General features: G+C 41.6%; 1 protein-coding gene across 1 annotated transcript in view; it reads right to left on the bottom strand.

Moving 5' to 3' along the window:
* The window catches only part of FNBP1 (formin binding protein 1), a 67,337-nt gene extending 43,979 nt beyond the window's left edge, over positions 1-23,358 (bottom strand). Inside the window, 5 exon segments of the mRNA XM_032131081.1 lie at positions 9,516-9,663; positions 12,189-12,245; positions 16,975-17,090; positions 23,151-23,285; positions 23,287-23,358. Of these exon segments, the coding sequence (XP_031986972.1) occupies positions 9,516-9,663; positions 12,189-12,245; positions 16,975-17,090; positions 23,151-23,285; positions 23,287-23,343 (513 nt within the window). The 5' untranslated portion in view covers positions 23,344-23,358.
* Positions 23,359-25,072: the final 1,714 nt, after the last annotated feature.

Below are 25,072 nucleotides of genomic sequence, written 5' to 3'. Positions count from 1 at the left end.
TAGTTCAACCATTTTCTAAATATACTTATAACCCCTAATTCTTGCTGTGTTGTCCCATATATATCCTTTTTGTAAGCTAAGGCACTTCTGCTTTTGCAAATCTTTTTGCCCTCAAATGGTAATTTCTGCCTTCCAAAAAGTCATTTTTACATACAGCAACTAAGTGGAACCTTCCAACTATCTATATTTCTTCACTGGGTGTATTTTATGGGTAAGAAAAATCAAGGCACTATGGTCAAGTGATCTGTTTAAAGTCATACAGGAAGCCTCCAGTTTCCTCAAACCATGCACTATCTTCAACTTCTGCAAACTCATTTCCTTTACAATCCTCTTAAACAGCAAATGTCCTTTACCTTCACCTCCACCCCCTCCAAAACCCCAGCAAAAATAACTCTAAGCTCAACTATTCCTTGATAAGGTTTCAAGATGCAAGTTGTAATTTAAATAAATTTCTTTGAACAAATTAAATAACTGGTTATTCTACACCTGAATATTCAGCAAATGGAAACATGACAAACGATTCAGCAAATCCTGTGGAAAACTACCACTCTTAGTCACACCCATTTCAGCAGCACACAATGATTAATTTAGAGTAATTGATACAATATTGCTTCCCCCCCCCAAACTGGATGCCCAAACTAATGCCCTCAATCAGGCTGTTTAAAAAACTCAGAATATGAGCAAGATACCCAATTAATAAATCACACCTCAAGGGTGCCAGTGAGACATTAGCAGCAGTGTTGGTGGTTCACATGCCATGATTTCCTCCAGACTTTTCACCCATATCCACAGAATTCTAAACACACATTAAAAACACAGTAAAGTGAAAAGTTTGGGTTTATTAGTGTTCATTAAGTCAACCTCCCTAAATCACCTTGAAGTCTATAACTTTGCAGTCTTTGGCTGGCAAACACTGTGCCAACTTTAGGATTTCCCTGAACAATATTTTATTGAAATATTAAACCAACTAAATGGCTTAAAACACAGCAGCATTGCCCAAACCCAAACCACACATGACCACAACTGTCCTTTTTCCTTGTGTTAAAGCCCAGTGTGTCCCAGGGTGCTCTGAACAATCCCCAATGGCCACGTTTTGACTGGACAACTCCATCCATTCCAGCTCACAGGATAAACACAATAATGCAGGCTTCAGGTGATCTCACGAGAGTTCACAGAATCAGTTTGGAAAAGACCTCCAAGATGGAGTTCAACTCATGACCAACCACCACCACTCCAACCAGACCCGAGTGCCATGCGCTGCCTTTCCTTAAACACTGTCAAGGACGGTGACTCTACCACCTCCCTGGGCAGCCCAATCCAACCCTTTCCATCACGAAATTCTTCCTGAAATTCAGTTGTTAAGACTTGAGATACTTTAATCGGAGTGTTAACTCACTCATGTGAGGACTGTGGACTACCTCAACTTTTTAAAAGCTTTTGTTATATTCAAAAAGCTCTCAGCTCAAGGAATGAGCTTTTCCCTTTGCAAATGCAGCCATTGGGATCGGTGTGCTCTCCTCATTAGGAAGCTGCTTGTGTCTGGAACAGCTGGGGAGCAATCCTGGCTGCTGGGCAATCAAAGACAAACCTCTCATTGACTTTTGCTGGGCTCAGATTTCACCCGTGTTGATCAAAACCCTGGAGCTGCAAGTGAGGGACCCACAATGCAGAGCCTGTTCCTGCCAACGCTGCCACAATTAGGAGCAGCAGGATATTTTTGCAAAACTCCCTTGGTATGCACGAGGGTTTACACAGCCCCAGAGCTCACCCAGCAGACAACAACAGCTTGTTAGAAGATGCATCTTAGCTTTTTTTCCCTGACCTTTTGAGAGAAGCAGGAGAAAAGATGTTGCTAAAAGCATCTAATGAAGGAGAACACATTCCAGTATTTTTGCTGAGGAGTTCCTGGGCATTTTTAAATGAAAGAATTTCCTGAAACATGTAGATTATCAGCATGACAACAGGGCTGCTTAGGCTCTGCCTAAACTGATCATGTGAAACCTTTTTAAAAAGGGCTGTAATAAGACAGCCTTGTTTTTCTTAAACAAACAGGAGTTGATTAGATAGTTAAACTTCAGACTTGTACATCTATAATATGTTTGTATTAGAAATAATCAGAAAAACAGTCTTAATTTATATGCATAGCATATGGTTCATTTGACAACATCCTTTTCAAGAATTTTCAACAAATATATCTAAGGCAAGGGTGCTTCATTCTTTTCTATTTACATGAGATAATATAACAGACTGACAAAACAGTTACCTTTGACTTCTGTAACAAGTACTCCCAGCTCACACTGATAATTAATATAAATACAGTACTTCATCCTCCAATTCAAACTCTTATCTCCATTTTTGTTACAAGTGATTTCTAAAATAATGGCTAGTGATTAAAGCACACCAGAGACGGAAATAAGAGAACACTATTTTTTCCTCGATTTTCTCAGCTACATTTGCAAAAAGCCTTGTGAAATGTTTTCCTTTTCCTTGCTGCAAAGACAGGAAACAGTCTCCTCCGAAGAAATCTTTGTTTCCAAAAATAGCAACATGTTCTTGCAGTCTTATCACTCTCAGTGGTAGTAAGAGTAGCATAAGACATAAAAGTAGCTTAAGTCCTGTGAATGTTAACATTAAATTCCTGACAATTTTAACACATTCATCAGCTACTTAATATTGGGGCACAACCCTGTTCTCCATCGCACTATCCACAGGAACATTACTTTTAACGTGGACTTATCAACTTGGTCAAGCCAGGAACAGGTTAGACAAGTATCTGTTCAATGTTGAACTTAATTTGATTGAAGTATCTGCTCCTGGAGTGGTGCATTCCAAAGAAATTCCATTTAATAAGCACTATGACCAAAGCTTCTCAAGCTTCAAATTCCAGATCAGCTGCATGTGACAACCTGAAGTAGCTGCCCCTACTGTTACTGAGCTGTAACAACAGAATGATGGATGGGGTTTGGAGCAACCTGGTCCAGTGGAAGGTGAACCTGCACTGGGCAGGGAGTTGGAACGATATCATCTTCAAGGTCCCTTCCAAACCAAACCATTCAGTGACTCCCTGGTGATTGGCACAAACCTAAAAGACACTGTGGCAGTAATATTTATGGTAACTTGCAATTTTCATGCTAAATATGATAGATACAGTCCTTATATTGGGAACTGGAACTCAGAACTTCTTCTCAGGCACAGAGACAATCCTGTAGTGTGCAAGAGCAGCACTGCAATCCTGCAGCTTCCAGTACAGCTCCATGGCAGCAGAGCTAAGGGATCCTCGGGAGCACTCTGCTGTATTGGCCAGCTCTTGGAGAGGTCCTGCTGAACCATCTGCCTTCAGGGCAGCAAGGCCAGCAGGCCCTGGAATCAGGCCCTGGTGTGACAGGTTGTTTGGAGATCATGCACCCTCCTTCAACCCATCCCTAGGAACTAATCTTGTCCTTAAAAGCTCACCTGTTCCCAAGTGCTCCACAAAAGCAAACCTAGGGCTTTAGGGCTTTTCAAATGGAGATTCAACATTACTACTAAAAACTATGGTGTGAAAAGTTGTTTGTGCTTTTATATCCTTCAGTAAGTATAGAGGAACATGCTGCTCTAGCTTCCACCTCTTCTCCTTCCCAGTCTTGTCACAAAACTCCCCTTCCGCTGATCCACAGTTAAAAGATGTGAATTGAAATGGTCTGTGACATTCCTGTGTAAGTCTTGCACTACGAAAACCAGAAGATGTACGAGTTAACGCCTCAAGAGGCAAGGAAATACTTTTAGCTGTTTCCATATACCTTCATGCACACGTTCACCTACACAGGACTATCAAGACCTGCATCAGATATATAAAATATTATATGTCAGCTAAAGTGCCAGCTGAACATACCCACATGTACCACGTGCCACAGGCTTGGATGAATACCCTTCTCCATAGTTAACATATGCACCACTCATCTGGCTTTATCATTGCTCTTTCATTTCAGGCCAATCTCTGTGGCTCTACAGGCAGGTCACAAAGGGAAGAATACATCCATGGCCAATGCTCAACCCCCTCACCCTCAGGCATCTCTCAGTTATGCACTGAGCAGGAAATGTTACTGTTCATAGAAGGCATCTCTCATCTTGTCCCTCTAAAGGGCTCTTGCTCTGCAGAGCAATATTCAAGCTAATTCACAGAAAATGCAACTACATTTGTTAGTAAACAGATTTTGTTTTCCCAATCTGAATCCTTCATGTGGTAAACAGAAGCCAATTTATTTATTTGGACTATCATTTCCTAGTTCAATGTACCCATTCAAAACTGGGAAGAGCAGGATATTGAGTTCAGCGGTCTCAACTTTAACCCTGCTAAATCCAAAGGTCACATTACACCTTTCAGTTGAAGGGGTATTAGTATTAGTTTCCCACACAACAATGCTTTGGAAACTTTCATAATAAGCACTTGCTTTTTTCCCCTCACAGAACTGCCCTTCACAGCACAGTTACATGATAACACAGCAATATTTAATACAGCTTTATTGCATTTGAGATCCGTAATTTAGTGAAAACCAACAAAGACTCCATACGAATCCACAGAATTTATGATGATCTCTCCTGAATAATTTTCTGCATTCTTTTATTTAGTAATTACTACTTAATGCTCTACAGGTACAATTTAACTTAATGAAATACAGCTGAAATACCTTGCAAGAAAGAGGATGAATATTTAGGACTGTTGTGGAGTGATTTATCAAGCACAACATAATCTCCCACAAATACCTTTATATTTAGATTAAAACTAAGACCTTCACTCCATTCATAGGGCAATGAGCTGGAAGTGGGCTAGTCCCAAAATAAGAGTTGGGTAAAGCTTGGTTTAAATTGCATCAACCTGAAGTTTGAAGTTTGGCAAATCACTTCCTTTCGCTGTCACTCTTTTTCTCTTCCCACCTCTCGCTTGGCCATTGGTTTGTCACTTCTGGGAGGCAGCAATGTCTCTCTGTGCCCCCGCAGCACAAAGCACAGCTGTGCTCCAAACACACACAGACCTTGAGGCACATCCAAAATGCAACATGGAAAAATCCATTGTGCTCCTGACAGGGCTGTGTGCTGCCATCCTGCCTCACGCCTGCTCCACGCTGGGAGAAATCCTCTGGAAAACCACAGGACTATTTGCAGAACAGGGCACTATTCAGAATGAGTGAACGTGACAGAATTCCTCCAATTATTTACTTTTCATCAACACCTGAGAGCCTACAAGAAACAGAAAGTCCTCTGACAGGCATCCCCCTCGATGAATGCACACAGGGAGGGCGCGCATGCTCCACTATAAAGAACCAGATCCGTTCTGCCCCCATGGTACCCATAAGGATTCATTCATTCCGTGTTCCCCTTCTAGCCCCACGCAAAATGGAATGTATTGACATCAGGTAAATTCTCTCCCAACCACAGAATCCCAGTGCTGCACCAATGCAGTCTGCAGCAAAGCTCTTGGCTTTCATGCTTGATTGTATGGAGCCAGACCAGCCCCAAGGGGAGGTGGAGGTAGAGGTGAGAGCAGCAGCAGTAATAAGAGAGATAGTTCATGACTCCCAAATACATTTTTAGCTAAGCTGACATGAGCAAAGGCTACACAGAGCAGCTGCTTCCAGAGGCCGTGAGTCAGACCTAGTTTGTGACCACAGATCTAAATCAGAATGGCCCCAGGAAATAATTCTTGAATTTCTATCCAAATTACAGAAGGGTTTCCTCAGCCATAGTTGGATCTATAAATCAAGCTGCGCCCTGTGAAGTGTTATGGGGGAAAAAAAAAAAGACAACAAACAGAAATTCTCAATGGCTGGCTCAGTACATTTCCAACCTAGAAGTGTATTACATGTCAGTGCTCGTGAAGTAAAGTCCAAACACTCCCTTGACCTGACAGGATCACCACCTTTTCTTTTGTCACAGATGAACAAGATTAAGACCCAATTTTGTAACACTACAGGGCCTCCAGCTCAAACTTGACACCTTCGAGAGCTACCCCAAAGTAAGGCTTTGGTGACACTGGGCTCACACAAAGCATGACTGCAGAAGCAAGTTCTTTCCCTGAACCACTCAGGTGATTCCTACCTCATTTGTGTGACCTGGTGACGTCTTCCAACAGCAAAGGGGAATTCAGTCACAGGCATCTAACCTCAATAACCTCAAGAGGAAGATGGATGGGGCATGCCCTTTACACAACACTGAACTGAAATTTGAGCTTTTAAGCAGCTAACAAGGACCCTGAGGATGAGAATTGCTCCTGAGAGAGCACGGACACAGTAACATCAAGAGAATACAAGAAGAAGTTCAAGTGAGGAACTACACTATAAAGAGTTTCACTTCACTGGGCAGCTGGGAAGAACTGAAACAACGCAAGGAGTGTGTTTCCCTGTGTGAAAAGCAGGCAGGGTGTGTACCTGACTTCAGTGACTGTGAGGGCAAAACAACTCATTTGGTACAGTGACAACACTGTAATAGGAAAACGTGTAATAGGATAGTCATTGATTCAATAGAAACGTGTAATAGGATAGTCATTGATTCACCTTTGTTGCTAAAGATATTCAAGTTTCACACAAAGAGTTTTTGCTTGATTTTTTGTAACCACTTTCTGATGGTCAAAAGCCATCATGCAACAAAGCACGTGATCTGAAAAAATGCATAGGTAACCCAGAACTCTCCCAAGCTCTGAATCAGATCAGAGGAAGAAGGAGGCATCTGTCTTTTGAACAACAGCACCAAACCACTGGGCTTGCACATCATCCCACCTGTCCAACCTGCACATTCGTCCTGCCTGGTTTTGATTAATTGCTTCTTTCCTTATTTTCACCACTAGCAACTGTCTTTCATAGAAAAAACATGACATAGGCAGCCATCAAGTACAAGTTCCAGAGAGCCAGACAAACCCAACATATGTACAAATTGCATGCCAAATGAATTTTATCCAGCGTAAAACCAATGTAAGGTGTGATACAGCATCAGTTCTGCACCACTTACAGGCCAGGGGCTTGCACATGTCAAGGAAAACACAAGAAGTGATTTATTACTGTGTGACCCTGATCATCTGCTGGTGTAATTCCACTTGAATCAATAGAGCTAAATGAGCATGAAAACAGAGCAGAGCAGGCAGGCACCAGCCCCCACGTGTTTAAAGATCACCAGCCACGCTCATCACATGTGACTCCAGCAAACACTCTTGTGCATCAAAGGGTTTCCTTTGGAAACAGAAGCTGTAAATTCAGCTACATTTAGAGATATTAGAAAAAATTCTTCCCTGTGAGGATGCAGAGGCCCTGGCATAGGTTGCCCAGAGAAGCTCTGGCTGCTCCATCCCTGGAAGTGTTTAAGGATAGGTTGGCCAGGGCTTGGTGCAGTCTGTTCAAGTTGTCCCTGCCCATGGCAGGGGGAGAATGGGATAAGCTCTAAGGTCCCTTCCAACACCATTCTGATTTGCCTGACCACTTTCTGCTGAACTTGAGCTCATCTTTCACACATTTATAGTAGGACACCTCTGTGTATCATTTCCATCTTCCAGTGGGTAAAGTATAACCAAAAGAGCAAGGGTGCTTATCTACCACAGCCATGCTGAAATCACTGGGAATTTGTACCATTTTACAGGTATTTGGACACCTGAATGACTTAATTCAAGACTCAGTGGACAAGAATTTGAGTCTCCCAACTCCTACACATGGACCCAGCCCCAGGAGTGGCTCATCCAAATGATTCTTTGGACCTGGAGCACAGCAGCTGATGGCAGAACAAGCAGAGAGCACGAGAACTTTGCCAGCAAAACTTCTGGAAATACCAAATCATTCATTAATTGATATCATAAAACTATTTATCAAAGCTGCAGCCCTCTGTGATATTTACACAACAACCACCCTCCCCTCCTGCAGATCTCAGCAGGATCAATGCTTTTACAGGATGAAAAATGCCTGAGGGTGGGAACAGTTTCCTTTTCAACACCATTTTCTCATAAATGAGAAATCTACAGGAACCAGACAAGGATTCCTAATTCATATAAGCTTCTATTTATGTTGCAAGAACAAAACAACCGTGACTGACAACTGCTTTCTGTTAAAGACCAGTAATTATCAGCAACAGCAGGTAAATACATTGTCAGTTGCTTTTTGCTGTTCCCATGTTCTTATCACTAGGCCAATATTAAACTGATTTTCCTGTCATTCACCCATTACTTATATGAGACATACTTAATAGAAAAGTTCACAAACAAACCAAAAAACCAATAGCTACTGCTCAAATTCTTTACAAGAAATATTGCAAGCCCTCTTCCATCATACTTAAAATGTCTAACAGATACTCCAATCACCTTATGTGCCCATATAACTGAGAAAACAGGCACAAACATTAGAACTGACAGAAAATGCCACACTAGAATGCTGCTTTTTTTTTTTTGCTTGGCTTATTATACCAGACCCATGCTGAATACAAGGTCATGGAGGGGCTGAGAAAACATTCTCATCACAGCTATATGTAAAACATCCTCCCATGCTGCCCCTCAAAGATTACACACCATTCTGCAGATTAAAGGTATGTCTATATATTCTTCTCCTCTGTTGACAGAATTATCATTCCAATACTATACTTAGGAAAAGGTGGTGATTTCCAGGGCTCTGGTCCCACACAACACCTCAACACATGCTTAGTGTTTAGTGGGACTATTTATAAATGTAGAAGTTTTGCAGGAGTATTTTTGCATTTTCCAAAATAGACCAACAGTTTGGAAATGAAATATAATGCCCTCGTGCTCCCTTTGCACTTTGCTTAGTCGTTTTATACCTGTTCTATGGGTATTTGTAGTGCTTAGAATCCTTCTCCTATGCTCACACATCCAGGAGATAAAAGGATTCAAGGGAAGGAAGGAAATCACATCTCAACAACCCATTTTTCAGAGCTGGCAATGTGCAAATTAATCAGCTTTGAACATTCACTGTAGCAGGCACATAGGTCCCTAAAGTACCAGCTGAGATAGAGCACTAACGTGAAGCTATTAATTCTACCAGTCTTGAATGACAACAGGTTGAAAACCACATTCTCCACACTCACCAAACAAGACAACCCCCCTATTTCTTATTAAAATAACTTTTTTACAGAGTTCTGTTGACCAGATCTGGCTGAGAAGCACAAAAATGTGAATCAAAATCCAAATAATTCTCTCAATCAGCCTCAGCCCTGCAGTTCCTCTGTTTATTTCAGGCTTTACACAGTGCTGCTGGACTCTTCCCTAAGCAAGCTTTTGGCTAACACAGCCTTAAGCACAGATGGGTCTCTGACCTTATTTAGCAGGGATTCTCCTGCAGGCACTGCTGTCTGATTTTATAACATTTGATTCAAATGGTTCAGCGACTCGGCCAGGGCACATAACCCACTTCTTCAATGCTTGGTTCATTAGCACAGCTCATGTTTATTAACTACAAATAAATCTCACTTAACATTGAACTCCACTACCACTAATTAGCTGTCTTAAATAGCAATTCATTGTGAATAATAAATAAAAAAGGATCAGTTACCGATTTCCTCTCCTGTTTCAGCTCCTGCACATAGCGTGTTAACTCTCCAGTGATCAGAGAGGTCATGTTCTCTGAAATGACCTCGTGCTGCCCAGCATAGTCATTCATTTCATTTAAAGTGGCTAGGAAGGCTCTAGTTGATGTGTACCTGCAAAGGACAGAAATGCATTTTGCTTTTAGTCCCTTTCTCTTCAGACAGACACCCTGCAAAGGGAGGTGGGATCCTCCTTAAGCACTTAGCGTTGCTATGTGAGACTGGGTATGAATTAGCACAGATTCACTGGAAGGAATTTCTCCAAAGGAAGCCACACACTGACAGTTGTCTGACAAATCTATCTCAACTTAGACAGTTTGACACTGGCTCTTAAAATATCACTGCTTTAGAGTGCCAGGTTCTTTATCAGCACAGCTCTGGAGCTTCAGTTTTCTAATCTCTATTCACCAAACATTTCTACTTACACTCTCTCAAGTCCTACGATTCAGTGCACAGAGTCATCAGTATATCCTACCTGGCAAAATCCTGTCTAAGCAAGCAAAATTTTGGCCAGCATAGCCTAGAAAAGAAAGTTTTTCACAGCGTAAATTTGATTTAAATCATATACAGTTCATAATGTTTTCAAATAAGTAGCGAGTTAACTAACCAAGTGTTCATTGTCAACCCATATTTTTTAGTACCTTCCATCACAAGGTTTATTTTTCATGTCAAATAATCTCCCATACAGCATTCCATGTATTATCGAAAGGAAGAAACAAACATCTGTGCACACAAATTTCGAAACAGCAGATTATGTCACTGGTATATTCATCCCAGTGCCAACAGAGCTGCATTTAAATACCCCAGCTGGCTGTGCTGGGCAGCTGGAAACCAGCAGCAAGACACTAGTACATACTAGAAAAACTATTATTAAATAGTAGTGGCCTGCACTGGTAACATCACCTAAAGGTGAAAAATCAAAGCAAAGACAGATATTTAGAGGAAATAGATGGGAGTGATACAAATAGGGATGAAAAACACATCAGAATAAAATAAAAACCAGGAAAAACTAAACAAAAAAAAGGACTAAAGGGGACTGAACACATAATCCATTACAAGCAGAAACATCCACAGTCAAGATGCGAAATGAAAGAAACCCCAGCTGCAAAAAAATCCCAAGGTATAAAAGGCATAGAACTGCAGACTGACAAAGAGCTTGAAAAAGCTGATTTTTAGCCAGCTTGTCTCAAAGCAGCATCCAAGGCACCCAAAGGTCACATGACAAATCCCCAGACCTTGTTTTGAGACATGAAGTAACTACACTGAGGTGAACACTGTATTTATAAAGGGCAAAGGATACACAGGATTTTCTGTGCCACGCCACATAGAATCATTCAACTCCAATATCCTTTTTCAGCAATGAAGGATGTGTCAAAACCCACTGTAGTAAACTCAAAATACCCATTTATGGTAGAGCTATCCAAAGGCAGATTTATTCCTAATCCTGGGTACAGACCAAAACAGCCATTGTGCTGGTAACATAATCTTCCTTGTGTAAATACCAATATCTCAGGAAACAATGGCATAAATAACTGATTCCCAAACAATGTTACTAAAAATAAATTTAAAAGCAAGCAAGAAGGCTGTTATCTCTGTTATACAAGCCACTGGAGTAGCTGTATAGAGCAGCTTGGGGAGCTGACCCAAAAAATCTGTATTAATGTAATCATCCAGTTGCACCCACATCCAAACTCTTTTGAAACATGTCAAATTTCAAGGTCAAGGGATTGAGGCTGCTGCTGGGCTCTCCAGAGGCAGAGCAACCTCCTGAAACACCAGGCTGAGGGTCAGCCCCTGCCATGCCTTATTCAGAGCTGCATTACAAAACACTGACATTGAGAAACTCCAGGGTCACGGTGCTCTGAGAGGAAAGATTCTCACTCTGGTTTAGAGTCTGTTGGGAAGCTCATCTTCTAGAAAGTTCTCCTTAGAGAATATCTTTATTCTCCCCAAGGGCAGGAATGTTCTCAATGACCTGTGGTGTCTCATCACCTGGACCATGTTGCTCAGAGAAGGAGCTGAGCTCTCTGTTGCTGTCTGCAAGCACATCAATCCTTTGCCATGGGGACACAGGTCTGAGCAGGTGAATCAAAAGCAGACAGGTGAGGCTGTGTCACATCCTTCAACAGCAGAAAGCCCCAGGATACTGGGAGTACAAACCTTATCCTCCACCCTGCTTTGCAGGAGCCTCTGTGGTGTTAGAACATTACCCCTTTTGTAAGTTACTAAGCTGTGCTGTCAGCCTGTTTGAGTAATTTAATCCTTACACAGAGTGCTTGAGTTTCATGCCAAAATTAACAACTATTTCTGCTCCTGCTGAAAGCAGATATGAATTTGGTCGTTCACTTCAAAGAGCCAGGATCAGTCTGGCTTGAAAGTTTTAAGGCACATTAAAGAAAAAATGAAACAAAACCCCCAACCCAGGCAGCCAGAAACTGCAACATAAGGGAACTGAGTAGTTACAGACCAAATCCACTCCTTAGTATCAACCACATAAGCCTGTTTCTGCATCTATTATTTCTATATTCTTACACTGGACTTTAAAATCTTTGGTTTACAAGCCAAATCCTAGGGGATGACCCAAACTTTGCCATTCCTCTATCAACACGTGCTCACCCAGCAGTGGATCATGAACATACCTGTATTCTTCCTCCTCTTTGGAGTTCTTCTTGGGTTGGTATTTCTTTGAAAGGTTCCTAAAATTAAAAATAGAGATACATAAAATTAAATTTTAAAATATCCTTTGAAGTTTCCTGATGACCTTTACATGCACACACATTCTGTGAGGAGTTTTTATCATGCTTTCTAGAAGCATGACTATAATCAGGCTTTGATTTTGTTGTAGTAACACCCAAAGAATGGGTTGCACTGTGCTCCAGGCTCTGTAACTAACAACAAAGTAATAGACTCTGAACCCAAGAAGTTGCTGAATTAAGGTCATGGAGTCAATACACCTGGGTTGTGGTTCTGCTGATGCACAGATCTCCTTCACCTGATCTAAAGGAGAGGTTCTTTTAGAGTACAAGTCATCTCAAGGAAGGGTGATCTGATGCAGCAGATGACACTCTTGGCCAGACAGGTTTGCCTGCCTTTAGCAGCATGATTAGAAGGCAAAAAAAAAAAAAACCTTCATAAAGCTGTGGGAAGCTGCACTGAGATGGCAAAAGGGGGATCATTTTGTGATTATCAACCAATGCTGGGGGAAGTGTGACAGTTGATTATCCTAATTAGCACAGATGATTGCATCTCATTATCCCCCAGCCAACTACTGATTTAATTTTAAAACACCAACATGCTCTTGGAGTGATTGTATCTTAAATAAGAAACCTGAACCTTGCTGTGAGCACATCTGACAGTGACTGCATGATTTTCACTGCCCTGCAAGCCCCTCATCAGCAGCAAATCCAGGGGTTTGTGAAGGTGTGCTGCCCAGCCAACCCTCAGTGCACCTTGCTGGTGTCAGCATCACGATATGCACTGCACTGCAGCACAACACACCCCTTAACCAGCACACACCACAGAGCTGACAAATCTCACTGAGCAATTTTAAGGCCTTTTCAATACTCCTCTGTCCTAAACTGAGCCATATTACTCTGTTCCCTTTGGCAGCCTCTCATCCTATTGTGAAAGGGAAGCCATTTGGTTTAGTTTTACAAGGTTGCTTCAGCAATTAAGAACAGCACACAAGGAGTATTGATGGAATCATTGTCCAAAGGAGGACTGAGTTTTATCGACTTATCCATGCCAAACTCTTTAGAGAAGTCCCAGAACACACTGAGTTGTAAAGAAACTGCTTTTACAGAGGTGTAACCCATTCCCTGCTGATGCTGGTTTTACTGCTGACTTGGAGAGAGCAAGGCCTCTCATCTCACATTTCTTATTCCTGTTGTTCTCCCTGAGGAATTAAGGAGCATCTGCCCCAAGAGAGGAGTAGCCAGAATGCTGGCAGATTTGCATAGACAAACATGTGTTCCTCAAAATTGAAGTATCTCAACTGGAAGGGATCCAAATGAGTCTCTCCATCTCAGTCTGTGCCTTCTCTTCAAGAGCATGCTCTGAAAAAATGAACTTCTCTAATTCTGCAGCTTCCACCAAACACCAGCATGGGAAGGGTTCTGCAAACTGTTCTGCATGATGAAAATGAATCTTACAGCACTCTTTGTGTGCCATGGAAATGCCTCTTTCCATGCACCTGCTGGAAGGGGAAAGGAAAAACCACAAGAAAACAAGCACATAAGGCTACAATAATAAGGCATTTTCACACAGTCAAATGTCCCTGCACTGTCACGCTGCCCAATTAATTCTGACATACCCAGCAACTGGCTTCCTGTGAATCTTTAAAGGTGCAGAAATGCTACAGAGCGGAGGCAAAAAAAAAAAAAAAACAACAAACCAAACAACAAACAAAAACTCACAAAAAAACCCCCACAGTCTGCTTTCACAGACAAAAACCACTTACCAAGGATTAGCAGCTGGGTTAAACACTTCATTATCTTCTACGCAATTTACACAACACACAAATTGAGTCTATATATTTAAGTTGTTTGATTTTTTTTTTTCCTTTTCTAAAATCAAATGTAGGGGTTTAACCAGTTACACACAAAAAACCACCACAAGTGATACTGAATCCAGTATTGCTGGAGTTCAGCATGTCCTGGGGCAATGTCACCACCAGCACTGCCCAGGTCCAAGGTCACGAAGCAGTGACACCTTCAAGTGCTAACAGTGATTACAGAGGGAACTCACATAATAAAGACCAGGAGTAAAACACCAGTTCTGGAAAGATTCTGTGCTACCCTAAACACCCATCACCATGAGTGTTTCTGTTTGCCCTTCACTCTGCATCATTTTTTCTGCCTTTCCAACTTGTTTCTCTGCTCCCTTATTTCAACTTGGGTGACAAATGTGAGAGAAAGAGATGTCAGACATCAGGGGTTCTGATTCTCAGATTATCCTGACACCTGAAGCATTTTTTCCAACACATTTTCCTTGAGGCTATCTATCCATCATCACATTAGGCAAGGGTTTTGACACCCTTTGTGGTGCTCTGAGTGCATGTGCTGCAAGGGAAGTGACAAGGACACACCACCTCAGCACTGGGAGCACAGCATCCAGCACATCAGTGCCCCACAGAAGTTAAAAGACAGAAAAAGCATTCTACCATAGTTTCTACATCCCTTCCCTCCTAGCCTAGCTTAATGATCCAACAAATATAATGCAAAACAATTTAAAAAATCATATCAGATCTGAAGTGAACTCTCAAACCAGGCTAATTGTAAATGGTATGTAGGTCTAACCTAAAATAATAAATATATATTTGCAGAATTATAAAGAGGAAGAAAAGAAACATTTTTAAATAGAAGAAAATTAAACTTCAATAGATGACTAGGCTGAGATGTAGATAGTCAGAGAGGAGAAACAGCCAGTTAGGGAACCCAGGGATGGAACAGAAAATACAAGTTTCACAGAAGGAAATAAATTTCAGCAGCTTTACTTACACTATAAACAAAACTGGGTTACATCCACAGGAGTACCTTGAGTTACCCTGTCTCTTTTTAATAGTATTTTCTGCATGTTATGACATGCAGTGATGTGATGCAGCCCTTTCACACCAAATGGATGTGGTACAAAAAAAGTTTGCACCAGGCTTAAGGACACTTATTAAATACAAGCAGATGCATGATTTATTTTTCTTTTTTAATGTCCAGCACTGTTTTACCTCCACACTTGACAAGTCTACATTTTTGGGTTTTTCTTTTATACTTCTAACTTCTTAGATGCCTCCAAGCAGCCCTGTGTTTAAGAGCTCCTTGGGGACAGATGTATTTGTCCTCAAACCATAAAAATACAGAGAGGCAAGAAAAAAATTGAACAAGGTTTTTTTTGGGAAGTCTAGGACACACTAAGAAATAAAGCTCAGGAATTCATAGTTTCTACATGGTCACAGGTAAAACCATCTTTCACTTTCATTACATTTTGTTTGTGTGCTTAATTTAATAACTAAGCTCTTTACACCTGGAATGCGTCATCCTGAATAATCCAGTGAGTCTAGTGCAGGATTGCTCCTAAGACAGGCCAGCTCACACAGATACTGTGCTGGGCTTTCCCAGTCCAGTCACACTCTCTTTGTTCCAGCTCATTTTGCCCCTGCAATTCAATCTCTGCTCCTCTCCATAGGATGTGAGCAATTTGTTCTTGCACGAGTCATTTTCTATTTCCTGCTTGTCTGTAGCAGAAACCCTGGGGAACCCTCCTGGCATTCCCCTGGGAAAGCACACAGCCACCAAGGGGGGGGATTTATCTACTACCAGCTCCTCATAAATCACAGGCCATTGTGCATCTCAAATCCATTCAAACACAAGCAAATTCTGGGTGATTTTTTTTTTTTTTTAATAGACACGGTGTTTTAGATACACAGATCAACTGAAACCTCAGATCCCATCTCTTTAAAAACCAAGAAGATGGAAAGAGTTCTCAGATTTATTATCACCATGCAAATAAAAGGTGAGTTTACTGGAGGGGTTAGGAAGAATTATTCCTGCTCTCCCTTTCCCAATTAACTCCAGCAGTTCCACTTTAGCACTGGTCACTACTGGCTGCCAAAAATACGGCCCCACAGGCAGCAGCAGGACCAGCTGTGTGCTGTTCTTCCTTCTAAGCCCTGATCACTTCTCAATTTTTTCTACCTTACTGGGAAAAGCAAGGTAATACCTTCTCCTGTGGGAGGATTCTTAGCACCCCTTCCCCAGGATCTGATCTCAAGAAAGACATTTTCTGTGTCTGGTTCACACATACTCCTCTCTGTCTACAATCAAACCAGACATGCACATGTAGAAAGTACCCAGCAGGAATTATTTGAGATTAATTCACAAAGATCTCTGCTCTGATCAGGAGACACCTCAAAAGGTTATAAAACTGTAATTCAAATCTCAGGCTGTAACCTTGTTAACTACATAGGAAAAATTACCATGGGCTGGGCCTGACTTTCTGACCTGCAGTTTCTCCCCATGCACGTTCAAAAAGGGCCTGTCTTAGTACAGGAAAACATAAACTTCTCCTAACAAATGATCATTATTCTGTTGAATTCTTAAACCCTTCAGCATTTGTGCACAGCAGCCCTAATTTCATGGAAAACATTACAATGCTGTCCTCAAAGCCTGAGCCATTAATCATGCATAAACCGTGAGTAAGCCCTAGTGTGCTGCTCAGCCACCTCAATAACCTCTCTTTTTGCAAAGCATATGATTACCAGCAGATATAACAACAAGATCTTAAATTAACTTTTACTTTCCAATCTCTAAATTAAAGCTATTTTCTAAAAGCCATTATTATAAACAAAATCACCACTGACACAGCAAACTTAGAGTTGATTACAGGCTCTGAAGAGATGCAACTCAAAGTCCAGAACTTTACATATCAACTTACCTAAGCTGCTTTGCATAGCTGAGTTCAATCTCTGTTCTTTCTTTTACAAACTTGATGTACTTTTCCAGAACATCAATACCCCACTGCGTGTGTTTTTCTAAGTTGTCAAACTGGTCCTGCAATGAATCAAAAAAAGAAAAAAAAAAATAGTTTAGTCTCCTTGAACACACAGACAACTAAAATTAATTTCCAAAGGGAGTATCACCATATACAAAGTGTTGTTAATGTTTTCCATTACCAGTTAGATACTTTTATGGTGAGACGGGTTTTTTAATCAACAGAAATCTGTATTTTACCACGAGCCCAGTTCAGTAACATTCTTCATTACTCATTTCTGAATCAGTTTCATTCCAGAAATACTAGCAATTCTATTAAATACCATCTTCTAATATAAAAACATACTTAGACGTAGGATAAGAAATAGATGCTCTTGACAGTATTTTGTTTTACTCTGAAGAATTAATAGAAGTTCCATGAATTTGGGATCTACTCCCAATTAATAATTGTGATTTTCATATGAATATTGTAGATTTAGACTCCAGCTTTGTCAGTGCTATGAATTTAAAATGTTATTGAGAACAGTTAATCTTTTTATAGAGCAGACTTCAATTCCTCTGTAGCCTGTTTTGTTCCAAAACAGATGACACGATGCCCCCCAAAATGACATAAGCTACGTTTTCTGAAAGTTTTCTTGTCCACCTTCATTTATATACAAATACTACTTTGTTCTTCAAATATTGTTGCCCTCAAAAACAGTCACACATGTTTTCAATAAAATCAAGAACATTCCACAAGTCAGTTTGGGATTTGCAAATGCCAAGAGAAATTAAGCAACTCTAAATCCAAATTAATTATCCAAGCCAGTTTATTACTATCTGCAGATTTCAATTATAATCACCTTATTTTTTAAAATTTGGTTACTTCAACAGCACTCAAATTCCACAATCATCCATTCTGCACAGCTTTGCAGAAGTTACTGTTTCTACGATACTTGAAATATAATTTTTAAACTGCGATACAGTGAATACTTATTTTGACAGAAATACCTTGTAAAATAAACAAGGGCTTTAATATCAGCCTGACTTACTTGGCATCAGGTTCCATTATTGTTTACAAGGAAAATAGAGAGCAAGTTTGCACAATCTACAAAAGTAGATTTACCATGTTTTCCAAAAAACTACACACGGCACTAGATTTGGGTCGGATGCTGAACTGCCACTACCAAAGATTCTGACACAAGTGATACTTCTCTGCAAAAGATCTGGCCTTGTGACTCAGTTTGCAGAGCTATCACAGAGTTACAAAAGCCAGACAAGCCCACTCCCTTTAGACACAGAGCAGAAAAATAACTGAAGGCTACAACAAAGCCTGGTTTGTGAATACATTGCTTTTATCAAATACCACTTTCTGCTCTGTAGCACATCTGGCTGTGACAGTGAGTTGAACTGGTGGCAGGAGGGATTCTGCCAACGTTGAATACAGTCATGTACACAGGAGCTAATAAAGAAAATAAACCTGCTAATAAAACTGCTTAACTGTAATTTGAAGGGGAAGACAAAATTTGCAAAACACCATCAAGAAGCAAGTTAAACCAGCAGGTAAGGCAGGTGGAATAGCACACAGGGTTTGTGCACTGTGTGCTTGCTCCGGTTTAGCATCAGGTACTATTTCAAACCAAGTCAGCCAAACCAGACTAAGTTTCAACTTAAGTTACGTGGGTTTTAGTCAATTAAAGAGGCACTGGGGGCAGAATAGCAAAAAGTAATAGTATAAAGTTACAAAAATAGTAAAGAACTTCTAAGTGCTCCAGGACTAAGTGCTCCAGGACCTATGAGAAAGTGGTTAAGGGCAACTGAAGTAAAAAAAATTAAAACTACACAGAATGAAAGCCTGACTTCCAGCAGTATAAATCACCCTTGAACCAGTTTAGCATCAGTTGCCCAGAAAGAGGATGTGTGCATTCTGCAGAAAGGGCACAGGCAGACTAAGAATGTACATATTTGAGTATATACAAATCTCAATTTCAGACAGTTTCACAGCTGGGGACAAGACAAGATCGGGGAAAACATACTGGTCCTCCTCCTGCCAGAGGGCTCAGCTCAGCCTGGAGTCTGATGCCAGCACAGAGAAGCACCTTCTGCTCAGCTTCAAATATACCACCTCTCCATCTCTGGGATTATGCTGGAGTCAGGAGAATAGTGCAAACATGGCCTTTTGAAGGTTTCTGATAAAGAGGTCTTCTCGCTCTCCCACACCCTACACTTCCACAATTTACATTATTTAACATAAACACATGCATATAAAATAAATACCCCACAGGGAAGTCCATTAGTCACAAGTTTACATTGATTCACACACTCCTGATTTAGAGAAGGGAAATCTCAGGCAGGGAAATTCACTGCTTAAACCCTGTAAGCAAATTTAACCATCTTTATCAGATAGATCATATTTGCACCAAGAAACTAGCTTATTATCCTACTGTGACCCCATCCAAAGAGGAAAGGTCAAGGTTTCCCAGAGGAAAGAATGCCTTTCAAGGAGATCCTGCCCTTCAAGGTAATCCAGATTTCAAGATAGAGCAGGTTCACCCTGAAAAGGCAACCCTGGTGGTGGCTTGTCCAAACCTCCCACCATCAGCCCACCCTGAATCAATTCTCAGAGCATCATTTAGATCAGAGTTTGAATAAAAACCCAGCAATGGCGCCAGGTAGCTGCCTCAGTGTGGGCTGTCATCCCACAGAGGGACTGGCTGGACTGTTTCTAAGGCCTCACTAGGCCAAGTTTGGTGAAATAAAACTCCCTGAGGAGTAGTGTAAGAGGAGCACACGGTGGTGCAGCTGTCGGACAGCTCAACCAGGGGAAGATGCTAAATTTCTATTTATAAAATGAGATGAGGCACTTGCCCAGTGCCAAGCTCTAGGCAGAACCACCTCAACAAGATAAAGTACAAGCACTGACTTCCACTATCAAGAAGAGAGGCAAGGGGAAGATCTTCTTCTTCAGATCAGCTAAAGAGAAGAGTTTCTGTTCATTTCTGGGCATGGAACAGCGTTGGCCCAAGTGCCATTTCACTCAGCAGCCAACGCCCCACAGCAGTGTGTTACACTGGGGTCACACATTCCATTGTCCCTTCCCTTTGCTGAGTGCCTTGAGGATGAAAAAAAGTCAGTAAAATTGGCAACACCATCACTGGCTGAGCATGAGATTCCAAAGGAAGGGCAGCACAGCCAGAAGGACACAACAGAGATTGCCCTTCTCGTTCCATGGATCTGGAAGGACACTGAAGGTAGGCAAAGGCCCTGAGTTAAAGTTAATGAATCATAAGGATGACAGAGGACACAAAATGTGTGGATCATACAGCATAATCTGCAATTCACAGAATCCCAAAGTCCAGGAATACATGTAATCAATGCAAAAACAACACCTCTGAAAAAGAGATTTTTGAGAACAGTTAACAACAATATCATGCCTTCAAATCATCAATATTGAAACCACTTTTTAGAAATTGATTTACTTTTCTCAAAGCTCATTACAAAAATGCATTATGGGATGGAATCTGAAGAGTTAAAAAAAACCCCTCGATTATTCTGGAGTCTAATGAAAATAGCACATGCTTTCAGCACAAAGTGCACCAGCCCTGGCAGGTGAATTGTGCCACTGCAGCTCTGCAGGTTCAGTCACCAGCTGCAAGAGGGCTCAGGTGCCCCAGGAGCTGCTGTTTCAACTTTCAGTTTCAATATACAGACTCTCCTCTGTTCATTTTTGCAGCATCCTTACCCTTCCAGTCAGGGAGAACATTAGGAAACAATAAACTCCACAGGGCTTTAGTATTCAAGAAAACAAGGCAAGAAATATGATGCAATGTTCAGTAAAAACGCTCCCACCAGACCACAGTGAGGGAGAAACAAAAGGTCACACCGCACCTGTTTTCTCTGAAAAAGAAACACCAAAACATTTTCTAGAAGAATTCACTACTTTCCTCTGGCTCAGAGACTGGTTCACACCTAAGAACATTCTTTGAGCAGAAATACTGCACTGACAGTGAGTTATCTATCACAGTAGGCCCCCACCACAGCCTTCATGCTACTATGTCCTTCCAACCTGCCAAACCTCATCTTCTCCCAGTTTCAAGTGCCTGTATTTATTGTGGTATCAGCTTACTGGAAAGAATAGACTTCTAATTGACCGTCACAACGTCCATGTAATTAAACTACTTGTGTAACTGTAACTTACTCCCCTTCATCAGATTCCACCTCCTTCCCAAAGCCAGCAACATGTGCCAATACAAACACTTCCCCAGGTGATGGAGGAGCTGGAATACAGGAGCTGACCCACCTGACTCACACAGGTGGGACAGCAAAGCCTCTGCTGCTTAAAACAAACTGTTGGAGCTGAACATGTTCTTGAGCACGCACACAAAAATCGAAGCTCAAAAGAGGGAAGTAGAACTTTAGTCATTAACTTGAACAGGAGTCTGACATCCAAGTACCCAGAATGCTTTGAATATTTTAACCCTAAGGCAAAGTGTGTTTCTAAATTCATTTTCTAACCTCATTTCTGTTTCCATTAATTCTCTCCTGGTGCTTTTACCACTGCCCAAATAACCTCCCATCCATGCATTCTTTCTGAAATTCAGCTGCATGCCTGTTACCCTGACAATGCTTAAAATGGAAATAGAGCTGCCCATTTGCTTCGCTTCATTTGAACGGTTACTTTAAGCTGTCAAATCCCCTTCACTTCTCAACTGCCCTCCTGAAGTCACATTCCCCAGCTACATGAAGTATTTTGGGAACAGGAAAGTTAGCCATTAAGAAAAAAACCAAAAGAAAAACCTTCTTCCCATTTCTCAGCCATATAACATGAAGTACAACCAATCATTGAGCAATAAAGTGTTATTCATGAGGCCTTTGAAGATCAGCTCAGTGAGATACTCCTTCCTCTTTCTAGAGGGCTTCCATCTATTGCAAAATAGTTCAACACACGTGTTCAGATCCATTGATGGACCTTCATTTGCCACCAAGGGGCTTCAGCCTTAACATAACTGAAATAAAGGGTTTGTCCTCACTTTTCTCTTGAGCTGCAGCCTCAGTCTCTCCGCAGCCAGACAGACTCACCCTGCCCAGCTCCACCACAAAGCCAGGCCACAAGGACTGGGGTTTCTACTTGGTTTCAACTGTGAACAAAACATTAGATTCTGGGAGAATTTACCAATTCATTCTGCAATTTAAATCTTCCTGTCAAACCTGCCCAGAGTAGACTGAGCTGGCAGCGTTTACTATACTAGTATCCAGGGCTGAATTGTCACTGTCATCCTTTGTGCTGCTTTCACAGGTGACAGGGCAGAAGTGTGAAATTAAGAAGAATGCTAATAACACAGAGACAAGTAATGAAGAAAGACTATGCTGCAAATTCAGATGCTAATAGCAAAAGAAAAGCCTTTCTATTCAGCATACTCCCCCTGTAATTCTAATACAGCAACACAATAAAAGATCCAGGATTCTTGAATGTTAAGAATATTTGAAGACTTTCTACTACCTCATTCCCCAGTGAGTTTGATTCTGTTTCCTCACAAAATTATTTGGTTATATACTGCCCTTAATAAAAAAAAAATAGGAATAGGGGAATTAATAGCTAATTTTTACCTCTGGTCATACCTTCTCCTCTCACATCCCATTTTTTAAAAAAACCTCTCATTCATTTTCAGAGGCAAAAAGGAATTAAAGTGAAGATCAAGAATACATTACAGTGTTCAAATTCTAAGTTACTTTTTTAGATTCCATGGTTTAACAACTTCAAATTATAAAAATAATTAACAAGATGATGAGCCCTTTGCAGGCTCGGCTGAGTCCCATATGGCACTACAGTGCTGGCAGAATACACAGGAATTCAGATCACAGATCCTCAGAGACCTACAATAAAGCTATATGCAAATGTTAACAGTCTCCAGGCAAATTAATTATGAAAGAAAATGCATAAAATACAGGCTACCACTGCAAGAGCCTTCCAGAAAACAGAGATGAGTAGAAAATACCAAAGCAATTCAGCATCTGGTGACTCAGCCACTACTGATGAGAATCAACTTCCCACACAAAACTTGTCAGCAACAGTCAGTGAAACCCTCAGTTAATGACACTAAACAAACGTCCCTGTTTATATATGGAATACAGGACACCAACCTTTCCCTTCCTGCAGCAGAGACAAGGAGCACTCACAGCAGCATGGAGCACGTACGGATGGGGCAGGGACACCATCTCTGCCTGGTTTACACTCAAACGATGCTGTGGCTTCACTGGTTGTTTTCTGAGCGTACCCTTCCATTCCCCCATACATCCGGTTCTTGTTAACAAAGCTATTTATGATCACATGCATTTGTCCTGCAGAGCACCTCTTCAGCCATACATGCTTAATTTCATATTACCCTTCGTGTATTAAATAAATTCTTCCTGACCTTTCAACCAGGATGCCTAAACAGGCAAAATTTCTGCTTGAGCTGAATAATAGCCCAGAGAAAAAAGCCATCTTACTTGCCCATCTCCACCTTCCTTTCATTGCCATCCCCTAAACACATTTTTCCATAAAGCCCTATCTCTTCTATTCACCTGGGAAGTTGATCTAGTTAGGAGAACACAGAAACAAACATAAGATTCTTGGCTGCATCATTAGGAAACTGAGTGTATTTCAAACCTGTGTGAAGGGGAATTGACAGAAAGCAAGAGTGGAAACATACTATGTTTTAGGTTGAAATACCTTTCATGTTGCTAGATAAACTCGCCTCTAATTGTCCTGCTTATTTCAATAGACATTATTAATAATAATAATAAGCAGTTTCTGGGCCATGTTTCAGCCTTGAAATGCTTACCCTCTTCAGCATTTTGCTGAAGCTGGAAAGCAAAATAAGTTCTAATATTTGTGCCTGTTTTAATTCGGATATAAAATAACATTACCCCAGTGTAATAGCAAGGCCCTTTGCACAGCCTTGTAATTGCTTCTGAGACCAACCACATTCATCCCCACCCCAAAAACCACCTTCCACAAACTCAAGAGTGACCCCTCCTGCTAATTAAGCCAAGGTGCTGTCCCACAGGCAGGTTTCAGCCATACCCTAATCCTACCTGAATGAAAACCTGACTTAATTCAAATAAGAAGCACTTCTGAGAAAAGCCATGAGCAGCTGGCACAAAGGCCAGCACCTGGAGAGCAACATGAATATTCCAGCTGCTCTGAGGCAAGGCCAGTCCTGGGAGTACAACCAGATTGTCAGGGTTGACAGGGAACCAATTTGACCGCAACATCTCACAAAAAGGTCCACCTACAGCAGAGCTGCACAGGTACATCTCCCACTAATGAAAAAGGTGAGCTTTGTACTGGTGAAGGTTAAACCTCCTTGTAGAGAGGGACACCAGACTAGAACACAGCACTGGGTTACAGAGCCCACGGCAGCAAACAGCAGCAAAGCCAACACCAAGCTCCCAAAGCAGGGGTGGGAGGGAGAGCAGCTTCCTGGGCAGCAGCACAGAGCAACAGGTCGGCAAGAGGACACCTCTGCCTGCTGGAGAGGTCACTGGGAGTACAGCCATACTCCTGCCATGGTGACCCACTTTAACACCTATTATGGAAGCCTTGCAAAACCCAGCACGTGGTTCACGGGGAGAAGCTTCCCGGTGTGAGTACAACCAATGTCATCGACTGCCAAGGCATTCACACACACACACATACATGCTCTCAACATCTCAGTGTCTCGTTCTCTCTGCTGACAGCTTAAACTGTGAAGTGCAACTGCTCCTTTTGCAGCAGCCAGAAGGCTGAGTCAGAAGCCACAGAAGCAGTGGAGCTCCAGGAGCAGGTGATCCTGCAAGAAACCTCCTGGTCTTGCCTCCAAAGGCTGCTCTTACCACTACAGCGAAGAGCCTTCCTCACCAGAGCCCAAACCAACTGAAGCACCAAACCCTCCCCCTCTGCCATCCTGGTGTCAAACCAAGCCTCCTCCTCCCCCTACGCCTCTTGTATCCTGCAAAGGATGTGGTAAAGCAGAACTTGTAGTCCCTCCATAGCAACAGGGCAAGTTAACTGTGCTAACACAGCAGCCAGGAAGGAAGGT

This window comes from Corvus moneduloides, chromosome 21, assembly GCF_009650955.1.
Source record: "Corvus moneduloides isolate bCorMon1 chromosome 21, bCorMon1.pri, whole genome shotgun sequence".
NCBI classification, from domain to species: domain Eukaryota; kingdom Metazoa; phylum Chordata; class Aves; order Passeriformes; family Corvidae; genus Corvus; species Corvus moneduloides.
Note: the sequence above shows the minus strand (reverse complement) of the source record. Positions and strands in the feature narration are given on the sequence as shown.